At 42.7% G+C, this 16,277-nt stretch overlaps 1 protein-coding gene across 1 annotated transcript in view; it reads left to right on the top strand.

The window, feature by feature from the left end:
- Positions 1–1,086: 1,086 nt before the first annotated feature.
- The window catches only part of LOC310962831 (uncharacterized protein), a gene marked incomplete at its 5' end in the record, with an annotated part of 37,154 nt that continues 21,963 nt past the window's right edge, over positions 1,087–16,277 (top strand). The window contains 7 exons of the mRNA XM_083935428.1: positions 1,087–1,152; positions 2,763–4,374; positions 4,456–4,700; positions 4,980–5,045; positions 5,184–5,508; positions 7,442–7,527; positions 10,043–10,171. Of these exons, the coding sequence (XP_083791554.1) occupies positions 1,087–1,152; positions 2,763–4,374; positions 4,456–4,700; positions 4,980–5,045; positions 5,184–5,508; positions 7,442–7,527; positions 10,043–10,171 (2,529 nt within the window). The remainder of the gene's footprint in view (positions 1,153–2,762; positions 4,375–4,455; positions 4,701–4,979; positions 5,046–5,183; positions 5,509–7,441; positions 7,528–10,042; positions 10,172–16,277) is intronic.

Genomic DNA, 16,277 nt, shown 5'->3' with positions numbered 1-16,277 from the left:
CCTACACAATGTGACTTTTGTACAGTAAGGTGTGAAAAATCATCTTTACTATATTGTCACTTGAGGTCAAATTTGCATGAAGGATTACATGTTGAATGCTCATTTAGAGGATGTGATAGAAGGTTCTCCGTTTTGTGGAGTTTTGCATCCCATCTTTTTAAGAATCACTCAATGATTGTATTGAACATGTAGAAACCCCACTAATGTTGCCAGTCACTTCAGAAGCTTGTATCGCGGAGCTTGCTCACATTTGTCACATTATGGATGATCGCTTCATTTGCGTCTGGCGCAGGTAGCAGCCGAGGAGAACATCATGGAGTACTTGAAACAGCAGAAGACACCAGGGGTGGGGAAGTTTCTGGAAGCCTACAATGAAAAGAGTATCTTCCTTGAGGCTGATTTGAGTATAACTTGCAGTGCGTATACACAAATTAACCATTCCCTCCCTTCCATCTCCCATCTGCTATTTTGTAAGTATTATCAGAAATCAGTCCCCAGCAAGCGCTTCAGTCTGACACCCGTCTCATTCGAAGCCTTTACAAAGAGGGAGGGCATTAGATACCTTTTCAAAAGAAAACTTTTCCCATTGCCAGTCTGAAAAACATCCAAAACGTCGCCCCTTCTAAAATAGCTCTCCATGTAGAATACTGTTCTGGTTTCTGAGCATGTTCAAGTAAAGTGTCGTTTCTTACTAAAACTGCCTCAATAGCTCTATTGATATTCTCCGATCTCCAAGACAGTCAGCACACAGGCAGACATTGCTTGAAAGGGGGCGCTCGGCTGATTGGTCCTATGTTTTAGTCCCACTCACCCCCAGCACTCATTGGGCTAACATTTTCCCAGTCTGGCTATACTCAATGCACTCAATGGGAAATCCAGACCCGAACAAGGGCCTCTTCAGTGAAGTGGGTGGAGTCCGTGGCCTGAAAACTCTCCAGCCCTCTGTCATGGCTGCCAATATCGAGAGAGTTGACACCCTGCCAAGCACACATCAATTAATTGTACCAGGTATACTATTCCCCTTTTTTGTAGAAGTTAATTCTTTACTGAAGTCATGTGGTTGAGGGAGGACTGTTGGGCCTAGAAATGTCTTTCTCTGAGTTGTTGATGGAGGCTGCAGTGGTCAAAGGAGATAATAATGTTCAAGTGGAGGTGTGCCAGTCTTTCTCCACTTGGATATTAATGAATACATGTTAGGTGGCTCTAGTGGGTTGTGCAGCATTTAGTTATCATATTGTTAATGGGTTTCAGGAGAGATACTGTGCGGCGCAGGCACATGGATAATTTCCATGGAAGGAGCATGTGTGATGGGGCCCCACAGCAACCTCCTGCATGGATTGGCTCCTACATCGACTTACAGGATGTAGAAATGTTAGCCTGAGCACGAAACAACACAAATTGTCCATAGCTCGATTTTGGTGGGGTCTAAAATGCTGCCTACCTACATTTCTTTAGTAGTGGGTCTCAAGAAAATTATGAGCCTATTGAATGATATCCCCCAAAAAATGTCAGAGGTGATCTCCTCTTCCCCCCATGTATGGGAGTGAATGGGCAAATGTGCTTCCGGGCCATTGGACACGACACAAACAGGCGAGGACTGCAGTACCATGCTCAGTTGCCGCTGCCTCAAGGACCTTCAGCCTCTTTACATGGGGCGAATGCTGTAACCACAATTGTGCCACCAGCCGTCCTGGAACAAGTTTTAATAATCAGGTTATGGATAGATGATCGAAAGTGTTGTGTTCTTCTCAAGGAAAAGCAGAGTACTTCTCAAAGTTTAAAAAGTTTATTATAACCTCCAATGAGTCATCAGCTCCTGTGGAGAAAACACTATCTACTGTGGCTTCACTTCCTAACGGGCTGACCCTCTCTCATCTGCAACTTATCTGCAACATCCTTTAATAATGTCATCTGTGTTTAATTGATAATAATGTGAAAGCATGCTAAATCATTTTTATTTAACCTCCATATGTACACAGTGAGTAATAACAAACTTCAATTATATTGTGACAAAAATCAACACTTAATGTTTCAAAATCCCCACAAAAGCTAACAAGCTCTATTTTGTATTGCACTGTTTTTTTTAATTTCTTTTTTTTTTTTACACAAAACCAGGCTTTTTACAGCCATGTGTTACTAAAATAATCTTAGCACATACAGGGACAGTGAATCTTACATGTTAAATATTGATGTTTAAATAGATAGTGATGAATGATTGTTTGTGCATTGATTCAATTTTAACCCTTGTATTGTGTTAGAAAGCTGTTTACACCTGTGCTGTTAGCGGGTCCATTTGGACCCATAATTTTAAAAAGCAGTTTTCTTGAAATGTTGTTTTTCAGCCAATTGCTGGCTTAGTATGTATTCATCTAAATGGAACCAGTGTGTGAATTGTTTTTAGTTGGCTCCACAGACACAGTATTTTAAAATATACCACTCGTTTTTGATTGCAAAAACTGTTTAAATTCACTAAATATATTTATTTTTCTTATATAATGAGTTTTAATAAACTGTAAATGTGTTACAAACTAACATTAGAGTACACCTACCGATTTTTTAAATATTTTTTCTTTATTATTATTTAAAATTATTAACAATAGTGACATCTTTGGCATTCCTGTGACAACTCCTCAACTCTGCCATCTTGGATCCATGAATCCAAGATGGCGGCGCGTGCACACGCAGCGGCTCCTCTCTCTCCCGTCGATTCGGCAATTTTGTGTTTTTTGTGTTATGCACACGCGTGCATATGTTCGTCCCAGTCGTCCTCGTCCTCGCTACACCCGAGACGCATCTACTCCCATGAGGTTCTGCTCAACATCAGAAGAACCATCTCTACAAAACTCAAACCAGCTGACGCGGAAGAGCTACGCGACTGCGGCCTGCTCCAGGAGCCGGCTCATCCACCGACCCCCACTCCTGTATCCAGCCCACAGCGGAGGCGCCACAGGCGGTGCATGAGGAGGCAGAAGAGGGGGAAGCGTGGAGGTATCCAAGCTAGGCTAGCGGCTAGCCCTCATCGGCTGACCATCCCTACCATCACGCTGGCCAACGTACGCTCGCTGGACAATAAACTGGATTACATCAGACTTCTCCGCACAACTTCCAAGAGCGCGAGTGACTGTTGCGTTCTTGTGTTTGTGGAAACATGGCTGAATGACGGCGTACCAGACTGTGCTATCCAGCTAACCCGGCTAACATGCTACCGGGCAGACAGAGCGCTCGTCGAGGGGGGGAAGACTCGCGGCGGGGGACTCTGTGTTTACATCAGTGATGCCTGGTGCCGTGACGCTGCTGTGGTCTGTAAACACTGCTCATCACTGGTGGAGCTTATGGTCATCAAATGCCGGCCATTCTACCTGCCGAGAGAATTCAGTGCCATATTGCTGGTAGCAATTTACATCCCACCTGGCTCCACCAATAACAGGAGTGAGGCACTGAATGAACTCCACCAGCACATCAGTGAGCAGCAGACAGCCCACCCAGATGCCTTCCTCATCCTGGCTGGGGATTTCAACCATGCCAACCCCAAAAGCGTGTTTCCACAACTCCATGTACACATCACTTTTCCGACACGGGGAAACAATATCCTGGACAATGTTTATACTACACACAGAGGGGCCTACAAAGCCCTCCCCCTCCCCCACCTCGGAGCTTCAGACCACTCCACTGTCATGCTAATGCCAGCTCACAGGCCCCTGGTGAAGGTCATCAAACCAGTCAAGAAGCAGGTTCAGGTGTGGCCTGAGGGGTCGTCAGAGGCACTCCAGGACTGCTTTTCCACCACTGACTGGAGCATGTTCAGACAAGCAGCCACCTACGACAACACCACAGACCTCCAGGAGTACACAGACACCGTCATGTCCTACATGAGGAAGTGCATGGAAGACGTCACGGTGACTAAAACCATCTCCATCCGGGCCAACCAGAAGCCATGGTTGACAGAGGAGGTCCACAGGCTCCTGAAGGCTCGTAACGTTGCCTTTAAGGCCGGCGATGAGATGGGCCTGAGGACAGCCCGGGCCAACCTGTCACGTGGCATCAGGATAGCCAAGAGACAATACTCCAGGAGGATCGCCGACCACTTCAGAGACAGCAGAGACACCAGGAACCTGTGGCGGGGGATACAGACCATCACAGACTACAAGCCCTCTCCACAGACCTGTGACAACTCCTCAACTCTGCCAGACCAACTGAACGACTTCTTCGCTCGCTTCGAGGCTGACAACAGCACCCCGGCACAGAAGACCTCACCACCTCTCGGCAACCAGGTGCTGACGCTATCCCCGGACAGCGTGAGGAAATCCCTCAGAGGGACCAACGCACGCAAAGCCCCGGGTCCCGACAACATTCCTGGTCGTGTCCTGAGAGACTGTGCTGAGGAGCTCACAGATGTCTTCACGGACATCTTCAACACCTCACTGAGCCAGGCTGTTGTCCCCACGTGCCTCAAAGCCACCACCATCATCCCGGTCCCGAAGAAGTCGTCCCCCACATGCCACAATGACTACCGCCCGGTTGCACTCACTCCCATCATCATGAAGTGCTTCGAGCGGCTAGTCATGCAACACATCAAGTCTGCCCTCCCCCCCACCCTGGACCCTTTCCAGTTTGCATATCGGTCCAACCGCTCGACCGACGATGCCATCTCCACCGCCATCCACTCAGCCCTCATCCACCTAGAGACCAGACACTCCTACGTCAGAATGCTGTTCATCGACTTCAGCTCAGCATTCAACACAATCATCCCTCAGCAGCTCACCCACAAGCTCAGTCAGCTGGGGCTCAACACCTCCCTGTGCAACTGGCTGCTGGACTTCCTGACGGGGAGACCACAGGCAGTTCGAGTTGGAAGCAACACCTCCAGCACCATCACGCTCAACACAGGGGCCCCCCAGGGGTGTGTGCTGAGCCCCCTCCTCTTCACTCTGCTGACCCACGACTGCACACCATCATCCGGCTCCAACCTCTTCATCAAGTTTGCGGACGACACAACTGTGGTCGGTCTCATCAGCAACGATGAGGAGACCGCCTACAGGGACGAGGTGAGCCACCTGGCCACGTGGTGCAAGGACAACAATCTCCGCCTGAATGTGGAGAAGACGAAGGAGATTGTTGTGGACTTCAGACGACGGCACTCCCAGCATGTTCCACTCACCATCGACGGTGCTGCAGTGGAGCAGGTGAGCAGCACCAAGTTCCTGGGAGTGCACATCTCTGAAGACCTGTCCTGGAGCAACAACTCAGCCTCAGTGGCCAAGAGAGCAAACCAGCGCCTGTACTTCCTCCGCAAGCTCAGGAGAGCAAGAGCCCCGACCCCCATCATGCACACCTTCTACAGAGGCACTATCGAGAGCATCCTCTCAAGCTGCATCACCGTGTGGTATGGCGCCTGCACCGTGTCCTGCCGCAAGACTCTGCAGCGCATCGTGAGGGCAGCTGAGAGGATTATTGGTGTCTCTCTCATTTACAACACCCGTCTCACCCGCAGAGCCATCAGGATCGCAGGTGACCCCACCCACCCCTCCAACAGCCTCTTCAGCCTGCTGCCGTCGGGGAGGAGACTGCGGAGTCTCCGAGCCAAAACCAGCAGGCTAAAAGTCAGTTTCTGCCACCAGGCAGTCAGGAGACTCAACTCCCTCCCTACTCTGCCCCCCCTCCCCCCTCTGACTCTGCCCCCTGCGACAGCCACCCTTACACCTCCCCTCCCCTCCGTCATCTGAAATCATTATATATATATATATATATATATATATATGCATGTATGTATGTATATATATATATAAATATATATATATAAATATATATATATGTATATGTGTATGTATATGTGTATGCATGTGTGTGTGTATATATATATATATATATATATATATATATATATATATATATATATATATATATATATAGGCGACTGTAACCCCAACAGCAAAAGTAAGGTCGGCCCTTTTAATACAGCTCCTGGTTAAGACTGTTGGTGATAATTAGGTTCTGATCCATGTTCTGATGATAGGCTTATTAGAGTCAGTTCAAGTCCGATAGTAATATTATAAACCAGCCCTTAGGTTTGAACTACTCTGGTCTTAAGCTTGTTATATCCACATTTAACCCATTCATTCTTGTCTATTAAGCACTGCTTTATTCTGTATGATCCTTGTCACTTAATCAAATATATGTTTATAACTCCACGTCGCTGTGAGAATCTTCCCTACTGTGCAGTTGAAGTTGATGGTCACTTTTAGGTTACGGTATAAACTAATGTGTATGAGACGAGACGGATAAAATTTAAATAATCAATTACTTTAAGTTGCCAACGGTATTCTTTTACATTTACAGGTATTAAACCTTCAGCAAAGTTTAATAAACACCCTGTCTTAGTTGGTGTGGTGCCCTACTTCGAGGCAAATTAAATCCTAAATTTTGATTAGTCGAGGTAATTCACAATAAATTTGGTGATTAATCTATTCGAGCCATAATACGTGTAGGCTATTCCTACTTGTGTGTGTGTATATATATGTGTGTATATACTGTATATATGTATATACATATATATGTGTATGTATGTATATATGTACGATGTATGTATGGGTGGTTGACATATGAGCCGTAACAATGATTCAGCTGTGTTGTCCCAATTATTAGCTTTCCAAAAATATATATGGTCTTTTAGATTTTGTTTTGGATTCAACAATTTAACAATATGTTATATTAGTACCTAAAATTGTCATACGTTGTGACATTGACGTTATTGCATATTAAATGAAAATGGGGTGTACTTTTCTTAAGTAATTCACTTAATCACAAGTCTTTATCAATACTATCTAGATATCCAGCATTTCCTTGTGCAAACCTATAAAATTTTGTATAATTTTTCTTAATCACTGCGCAAAGTAAGACATATGTCTTCAATCTGTCTATATATTTTAGATTAATTATGACAAACTCTGTTATAAATCTAATAGAGTGCTTGTGACTGTTGCTTATACTATTCTCCATCTGTTAAATTGAGATTTTTATTATTCATCACCAACCAAGCCTTTTTATTGTCACCATTCTGAATGTCTCACCAAATGATATAAGGTCACACCATAGGATGAACCACAATTTGTCATGCAAAAATGTGTTGACATTTAAACAAAAACAATACAAAAATCACAGAAAACATGCCACATTAATTTAAAACAATAATTTAATGCAACAAGCTTGCTAAAAAGTAAGGTTACTTCGATTTCATGGACATTCGCTTAACAAGTTTGCTAAACGTTGAGCTTATTTTGATTACATAAACATTAATTCATTTTAATTTAAGGGTTAGGTTTAATAACAATTATTTAACACCGTTGACTCAGTTTCTATATTTCGTAGCCTTCCGTTTTTCTTCACAAATTTTTCTCATTAGCACCTTATTTCTGTTTTTCTGCCTTCTTAACTGTGTCTTTAGCTTCTCTATCTCTGCTCTACATGAACCTGCTGGTCGGGATGTTGGTTGTGGCCGTTCCCAGCTTTGTGCTGAAACAGGATGTTCTGGTATCCTGAATTGCACTGGTACTGGGCTGGATTTCGACTTCATGGTTGAATGAGGCTTCTGGGGCTGCCAGTGGCATAGTGGTTAGAGCAGCCGCTCTATGTAAAGAGGCTGAAGGTCCTTGATGCAGCAACTGCGGGTTTGACTCCGACCTGTGGCCTTGTGCTGCATGGTCCCCCTCTCTCAGGTCAACCACATATATATATATATGTGTGTATTGGTGGCGCTCTGCCACGTACACCTGGACGGAATGCAGCTTTTTTTTTTGGTTCACCTTTGTCAAAATCACAAAAAGGGGGTATAAATGGCCGTCTTTTGGACAGAATAACGTCAGAAATGGGTCTTCCTGGTAATGTTGTTTCTTGCCATGGTGAAGTCCTCCTTCGGTTTAAAGGTAATGCTCTATTATTTTTTTATTCACGTTGTTTTTGGCGATGTTGCATCCTGGTTTATTCTATTTGCGGGGGCAAAAGCCACTGCCCCGGATTGGGGAGGGGGAGTTATAACTGCCGGATGCGCAGACGCAAAACTCAGTAATATCTGGGGTAAAGTGTTTACATGCTGTTTGAGAAGCCGGTGCATGCCCTTAACCAAAATATAATTGGGCTAGTCGTGATGTGACTCTGGGCCAGTTTCTCAAAATACGGTGTAAGAGCCACTGGCCGGTAGTTGTTGAGACAGCTGATGGTTCTTTGGTAGTGGAATGATATAGAGGACTTCAGGCAGGGTGGGATACACCAGCCAGTTGGACTGTGCGGTCCCTAAGCACCCTCCCCGTCACACCATCCAGCCCAGCAGCTTTCCTCAAGTTCACCGCCTGCCGTATGCCCCTCACTGATTTTCCGTGAGAATGTTGCTGCTGGGTGCTGGGAGTTGGATTGTATCATCCTCAGGTGACTTGACCTTTAAGTTTGTTGAGTCAAACTCTGAATGCATTATGTCTTTTCTCCAACAGATGGCTGTGAAGTCACACTGGAACCAAACAGCACACAGAGGAATTAAAGTGCATCACAACAGAAAGCTGACTTGAGGAGGTTCACTATACTGTAGGTTCCCAGTGCTATGGTGAAGTATAAGGATTATATTCGTCTGTGTCAGTAACCAGGAGAAAGACTCAATGTGGAGAGAAACACTCTACATTAACGTGGACTGAAAACAAATCTGTTATAAAATTGGTTCATACATGTTCAGATGTACTAAATCCTTTTGTACATAGTGTTCTTTCTGAAAATGTCTCCTAGCCCCTCAGAGGTGGAACTAAATGTGAAGGAGCTCATCCCTTCCTGACTTATTGACGATTTTTACAGGACAATTTACAAATCCTTAAACAAATCTAAGAGGGACCAAAGCTAATAAAAACTCCCTGTCTGTTTAAATAGAGCACAATGTAGTGAATTGATGAGAGCTCAGGTATGTGAGTGAGGATATTCATGATGTTCATGATCTTGAGGCAACTTTCATATTCAGAACGAGTAACTTTGTTTTGTCATTTTCATATATTGTATAGATAGATTTTTTTAATGAGGAAGTTATGTAAACATCATGATGATTACTGTATGATGTTCTGAGGACTTCACTTTCTATCTGTGCTGTACATGTAAGAAGGCTTGAGGGTGTCCTAAGGTTCAACGTGTAAGGACTCTTATCATGCTACTGCAGAGGTTTGGTGTTATGTCCAGCTGTTAGCTACTCTACTGTATTTCTCTGTTAAAGTTCATACAAATTCTTTTTGATGTAAGTAGCAAGAAAGACCATGGGATGAATATGCTCCGGAATTATACTTTAAGATAAGAGAAGGACCTTGCTTTGTGCTTTACGTTTTTGGTATGATTGTACCATGAATACCTGCTGTACCCAGATCTTCTCTGATGTCATATGTGTGTTGTTTTAAAACCATACTGTATATTCAAATACATAAGAACAACTGAGGCTCGTCAAGGTTTTCTTATCATCTCATTGAAGACTGACCTGAAGTACAAGTTTTTCGACATCAACAAACTAAATAGTCTTCCGCCACATTTGTACATGCTGTACCCTTTGCCTCTGAGAATGTTATCGTTGGCACAACAATTACATATCTTTTGACGACACCATTATAGGCTCCAGATAAAAAGCATGCTCGTCATGAGGGAGTGTTGTCTTGGGGCAATTTTAACACTGTAATTAACGTGTGTGTGTGTGTGTGTGGAGGAAAGATTCATGACGGCAAAAGAAGACACTGATGAAATAGCAGAGTGATCACAAAGTGCAACCTGCTCAACTGAAATATTTGAACATGTGATGCTTAATATTTGCCACTATAATTATCATCATATTTGATCAGCTTAGCTGTAGTTGTTGCTACCAGTCATATCAATCTGGTATATTAATGCCATAACGCGTTAGTCACATTCATGTTACTATAGATAATATTATAGTTATTGTTACTTTTGTCTGTCTGTCTGTGTTTGTCTGCCTAGCTGTCTTAGTGTCTGTCTTTGTCTCTGTCTGTCCATCTGTCTGTTTGTCCCACATCAGCTGATCAACTATGCCATAGAGTTCTTTCACATGCCCTCCTACATCAAGACCATGGCTGCGTCCAACTTCAATGACCTGCAAATGTGCTTTGCATTCCAAGATTTCACCACCGGATGGCAACAGTTGGAGGTAGGCATAGATATGGGCTGTGCCATCTCCCATCTTGTTTGTAGCAGCATTTAAGGCGATCCTCATCGGTGGAAGACAGATGGTCGGAGGAATGAGGCTCCCAGCTTAAAAGAGACTACCCCCGCTGAGAACATACATTGACGACACCACAAGCCTCCTTCAGACCGCAGCATGTACATCGAGACTGCTGAAAAGGATGGACAAGCTGTTGTCGTGGGCTCGAATGAGGATCAAGCCCTTAAAATCTCGGCGCATGTCTCTCAGAAGAGGAGTCAGAACCGACAGCACCACCTTCATCATAGGGGTAGAGAAAATTTCACTCCTTTTTGAGCAACCCATAAAAAGCCTTGGGAGGCAGTACACGACAGACCTTTCGGATTAACAGATGCGGAGAACTGTGTTGAAACAGCTCTGGCAAAGATCGACCAAAGCCAACTCCGAGGTAAGTACAAAGTCTGGTGCTACCAGTTCATACTACATACTACAGAAGAGTGATGTGGCCTCTGAAAATGAGTGAGATCCTCTCATCACATAAATAAGATGGATGGAAAGGCCAACTCATTCATCAGAAAGTGGTTGGGGTTGCCACGATGCCTCTCTGAAACGGGCCAGCCCTCTGACACCCTCCAACTTCTGCTCCAATCCATCAGTTTGGGCACCCTCATCAAGATTCCAACAGGACAGAAGTGGAATGCCCAAACTGAGGTCGACAGAGCCATCAGTGGGCTGCAACATCAAGAGATTGTCAACAGAGTCTAGGCAGGAAGGGCAGGCCTAGGGTGGGGAGAAGCACCACGGTTCTGGTCCAAGGCCAACCGCAAAGAGAGGAAGGAGATGGTGGTCGGGGAGGTGACAAGGTTGTAGGAAGAGCGCAAGTAGTGAAGTAGTACATTGCAGTAGTGGAATCTACATTTATTCATGTACTGAATTATGGACAAATTCAAGGTTCTAAGCAAATGTAAAATATGTAAAATAAAAAATTGAATAATAAGTAATAGTAAAATATGTACACTTCACATCTCGAGATAAATATTGTACTTTTTACTTGTCTGATTTACACGTGATGCTTTGAATATGCAAAGAGTTTTGAACACAGGAGAATAATAAATAATAATAATAATAATAATAATAATTATACCAATAATAATAAAATAATAATAATAATAATAATAATAATAATAATATTAAAATAAATAATTTTACCATGAATTTATGCAGAAAAGGCAGAAATTGTTCCACAAATTAACCAGAATGCAGGAAATTAAGTGATTGGCGCATTCAAAATTTCTGGGGGAGAATTCCCAGATCCCTCACTTATAATGTTCCACCTATGTAGGTGCAACCGGCATCCCAAAGATGATTGTTCATTTCTGGATTGACGGGAACTTTCAGTTTGATTATGAGAAGGCCTCAGCCTGCTCAAACAAAGGGAAAGACTAGGCCCAAAAGCCTGGTAGCCTTTGTCCTTAGCGCATGGTCAAAAACAAAGGCCTGCCATGCAACTCTCCCCCACAGGTCACACCCAGGTGTGAACTCTCCAAGGGACCCCAAACTGTCAGTCCATTGGCTGACCTGACCTCTGGTGATGACATCACCATCAGGTCTATAAAACTGTAGGACACCTCCTGCTCACTCTCTTTCTTGGACTCTCTTTCTTGGACTCTCTTTTCTTGGATTCACTCAACTTGACGCTCTCCTGCTGGATCCAGGGACCAGCTGCCCACTGTCCCTAGGTCCTGAACATGGCCTATATGAAGTAGGATCATCAGTCAGGTTAACCGACCGGTTACCAACCCAACTGAGTAGAACAAAGAGTGATCTGATTCCTCTTTTGTCTAAGAGCTAACAACAGGACAAGAACCTTTTCTTCAACCAGCTTCCTTCCCAAGGACCAGCCACTGGCATCGAAGCAATGCAACTTATGTTTCCCATCTCATGGACCGGTAACTAATCACCAACTAGGCGTTTCTACTCGTTATAAGACTTTATGAACGGCTAAGCATAGAAATGTAACTTTGTTATAACCTGAATTATAACTTCTGAGATCTTCAGCCTGCTGGCTTTTGGGTGGCTTAAATGTTCACACCATCTCTACCGGGGTCCTAGCCCCACACCTCTCCTCCTTGTTTCATGCACACACACACACACGCATGCACGCACGCACACACACACACACACAAACACACTTTTGCTGTTAGCTTTAGTTAGTTATTGTGTTTTGTTTGTTGCATTTATTCATTTGTTAATAAATGTTTGTGTTTACCATATGTCTGTTTATTTATTAATTTAATTATTATCTTTGATAATTATTGGTGATAACTAATATTTACTTGATTAACGATAAGTTTATTGAGAATACTCAATCTCATAATCTGAACGTGAGTCAAGGCCCTACATTTAATTGGTTCTCCGTGTGACGTTTTTATTAAATTAAAGTTATTAATTCTTAGTAATTATTCTTTATTAATTTTCTTTTTCAAATATTTCATTTGATAGTCACACTTGTGATCCAATTAACCTAGAGTACCTATACCTACGACGGTCTATGAGGGCCAAATATGAAATAAATAAATAAATACGGAAGGGGGGTAATATTTTCGAGAAAATAGAAATTTAAAAACTAGCAAATCGACTAGAAAAGAGTCGAAAATGTATAAAATTCAAAGACACAAAAGCAGTGTTTTTTTTTTCTCCTCCAGTGTTTTGTTTTACACTCTATGTATCTTTTGAGTCTGTGTATTATGATAACAAAAATTTAAATCACTTGAATAAAAAAAAATACTTTTTTTATATTCTCCAACCGGAAGTTTTCATTTCCACAGTAAAGGAGCTGGGAGGACGGTGCTGTGTGATAGAGAGGGATTTCGGCTTCTTCCTTGATATTTGAACTTGTGACAACACATGGTTCAGGTCCTGAGGGGTTTCACTGTTGGGAGTTGTGATTTTGATTTTGTCCAACTAGTGCAACCAAATAGTGCTGTTGTTTTAACAGCCCAATTTAGCTTTGTGTTAACAGTTCAAAAGGACGCTGACACCGGTGAATTAACATTAGCCGTGTGCTACCTATGGCCCTACTTGGACAACCTGATCTCCTCGCCGTAAACACTGGGAGCTGCTGGTCGTTGGTTCTGTCAACACATTCAGGAACATACTTAAGTCGCTCACAATATATTATGTGCTTAAACAGCTCCAAAATACACCGTTAAATCCTCTTAATTTTAATGTAAACCACCACCTGAGCTGCTCAGGCTGAGCGTCGCCCAATTGTTCTTACTGCTTTCTCTCATCAAAATCACTTTCTCCATTAATTAGACGTATAAATGTCTATGTACAAATATGAAATATCACTTGGAGATTCTTAGAAGTGTGTAAATAAATTCTAAAAGCACCAAGAAAAGACCGGAAACTGCACCAGACAGGATGTGTCCGGATAGGGACCATACCAGCGAACGGCCACTGGTTATACAGTGACATACTGTAGATTAACAGCCATCCTACTTTGACAAAATAACTTGTCATAACACCTATGTTATGGGTCTAACGTGTGTATTTCTGTTTGAAATAGGTTTTGTTCTGAAATGCTTGATTTCATGGCTTATTGTTGTTTGGAAGATTACAGCTAAGCTAATATAAGCTAAGGCAGCTTCTGTGGTCTTATCTAACGTTAATTATAGCTCTTAGTATATGAATAAAGTATTATGGGTTGTCGTTCTGTATTTTATCCATATAATAATAATAAGGGTACTCTGTCACTAACGTTAGCTGAAGGTTTACCGTAGGTATGGCAACAACAACAAGGTAGCATTTCAACAACAATAGGCTATAAATATACATACAGGACTTTTGAACAAAACCAGTCACAACTCCCAACAGTCAAATCCCTAGGGACCTTAACCATGTGTTGTCACAAGTTAAAATATAAAAGCAGAAGGAGCATTAATCCCTCTCGGACACAGCACCGTCCTTGCAGCGGCTTTACTGTGGAAATGAAAACGTCCCGTCGGAGAATATGAAAACAGTCGTTTTTCTTCTAGTGATTTTCATTTTTGTTATCATAATACACAGACCCAAAAGATACACGGACAGTAAAACAAAATACCGGAACCCCCGGTTTCTCTGCACAACAGTCACAGGAGTACCGTGCCATGGTTTACAACAGTGTTCCTCTTCCAGCTCTAAAACTAGTTTTACTTGTCATTCTATTTCATTGCTGATAATTAATCTGCTGTAAATAAACTTACTGACTGACATTCTAAATGGAAAGATCAACATCTCTGGTGCTTTTCAAAGACGAACAAGTATGCAGTGGGAGTAGCCTATTTATAGATCTAAAGAAAGCTTTTGACACCTGTCACGGCTCCATATTAAGGCTTGCCCGGGGCAAGGGAACTCTGTTTGGGCAGGGCCTGCCACTTGCATAAACGCTCCATGCAGTTGTTTAGGGTCAAAATAGGGGGGCCACACAATCAGTGTGACCTCCTGTGTTGCTCACTCCTATACACTCCTCTCTGTCTCAACTCAGTGTGTAGTCATGGTAATGCTGCAGCATTGTGGGTAAAAGTAAGCTTCTTGTCGTTTTAGAGCTGGTAAGTCCTGCCCCTGAAATACGGCTTCCGGTATACCCCATTGGACCCCATTGAATTCTCATCATGTCTGGGAAATTTGGTGCGGTTTAGACAATGCATGTTGAAGTTAGAGTGACTTCCAGTTGCATGGCGAGAATCACAAAATGGCTGCCACGCCATTACGCAACATGTACAAAACATGCCTTAAGTTTCCCTACATGAAGTGCGAGACCAAATATGGAAATTGAATGTAAATTGGATGATGTTTGTCATTTTTCATTCTTACAACAGGGGTTGCTGTCACTGTGAGTCAATTTTGAGACGTAGGTGAGGTCAGGGCATGACTCTTGTCATGCATGAAAAATTTGGTGCAGATTGGATAATGTATGCTCAAGTTACAACAACTGCCTGTTTTATGGCAAACGTAACTTGTCGCACTTAAAACTAATGATGTAGTTGGTGCTCAGGTCCTAATAATAATCATTGGAAAAACAATAGGTCCCTCCCTGACACTGTCATCAGTTCATCTGGCCCTAAAAAGAGGTATAAGAATGAAAGAGTGCTGTGATTACATCACACTACATTTAGCTGACGCTTTTGTCCAAAGCGACTTCCAATAAGTGCATTCAACAAATAAGGTACAAACTATTGGACCTCAGCTCCTGAAAAATTTACATTGGTGTCTATTGAAATGCAACAATTATTTTCTGGTCCCAGTTATTATCTGTTCTAAATTACACATATGATGTTTGCAGAATTAAATTATATATTTTTTTATGTTGACAGTTTATTGTAAGATTGTTGATTGAAAGGCTCTGGAAAAAGTGTGATGAGAATGACAACATTTCATGTCGCCTATGTGACGTCACGTCATCACGCTTTCCCTCCACTTCTCTACTCTGAGAGCTGCTGCTGCGTCTTCTGCCAAGATTGAGATCAAGATGCCAGTGTGTTTGGTGCCAGAATTTCCACATTCCAGCAAGAACAGGTCTTTTTCCTTTCGATTCCCGTCTGCCCATAACACTTTTTCCAGAGCCTTTCACTGAACAGTCTCATCAAATCTGTCAAACTCTTAACATTAAATATTTTCATTGAATTCATCAAACATCATATGTGTAATCAAGGACAGATACTGACTGGGACCAGAAAACAGTTGTTCAATTTCCATAGACTGAGGTACCATGGGGTGTACCAGAAGCCGTATTACAGGGGTGGGACTTACCAGCCCTGTGGAGCAGCGTGATGTTGAGTCTACTGGTTAGTCTAGTTCTGTTACTACATCCATGGTTACTGGCATGCTGCAAAAAATCATCATGACTGCTTTAAAAAACTTTAGGAGTGGCAGTGGAAGAAGTGGAAATGGATAAAAGAACACAATATAAAGGTATAGGTGATTATTTGTTCAATCTAGGGGTGTCACGAGAACCAATAATGGCAATACCTTTCGGTTCTAAAATAAAAAAACACAGACGTTGCCTGTTTTTTTGAGGCACCGAGGTACTTGAAGTTTCAGTGCTGTGTCTTGTCCTGAACTAGTGGCG

Source organism: Echiichthys vipera (genome assembly GCF_963691815.1).
Source record: "Echiichthys vipera genome assembly, chromosome: 20".
NCBI classification, from domain to species: domain Eukaryota; kingdom Metazoa; phylum Chordata; class Actinopteri; order Perciformes; family Trachinidae; genus Echiichthys; species Echiichthys vipera.
Note: the sequence above shows the minus strand (reverse complement) of the source record. Positions and strands in the feature narration are given on the sequence as shown.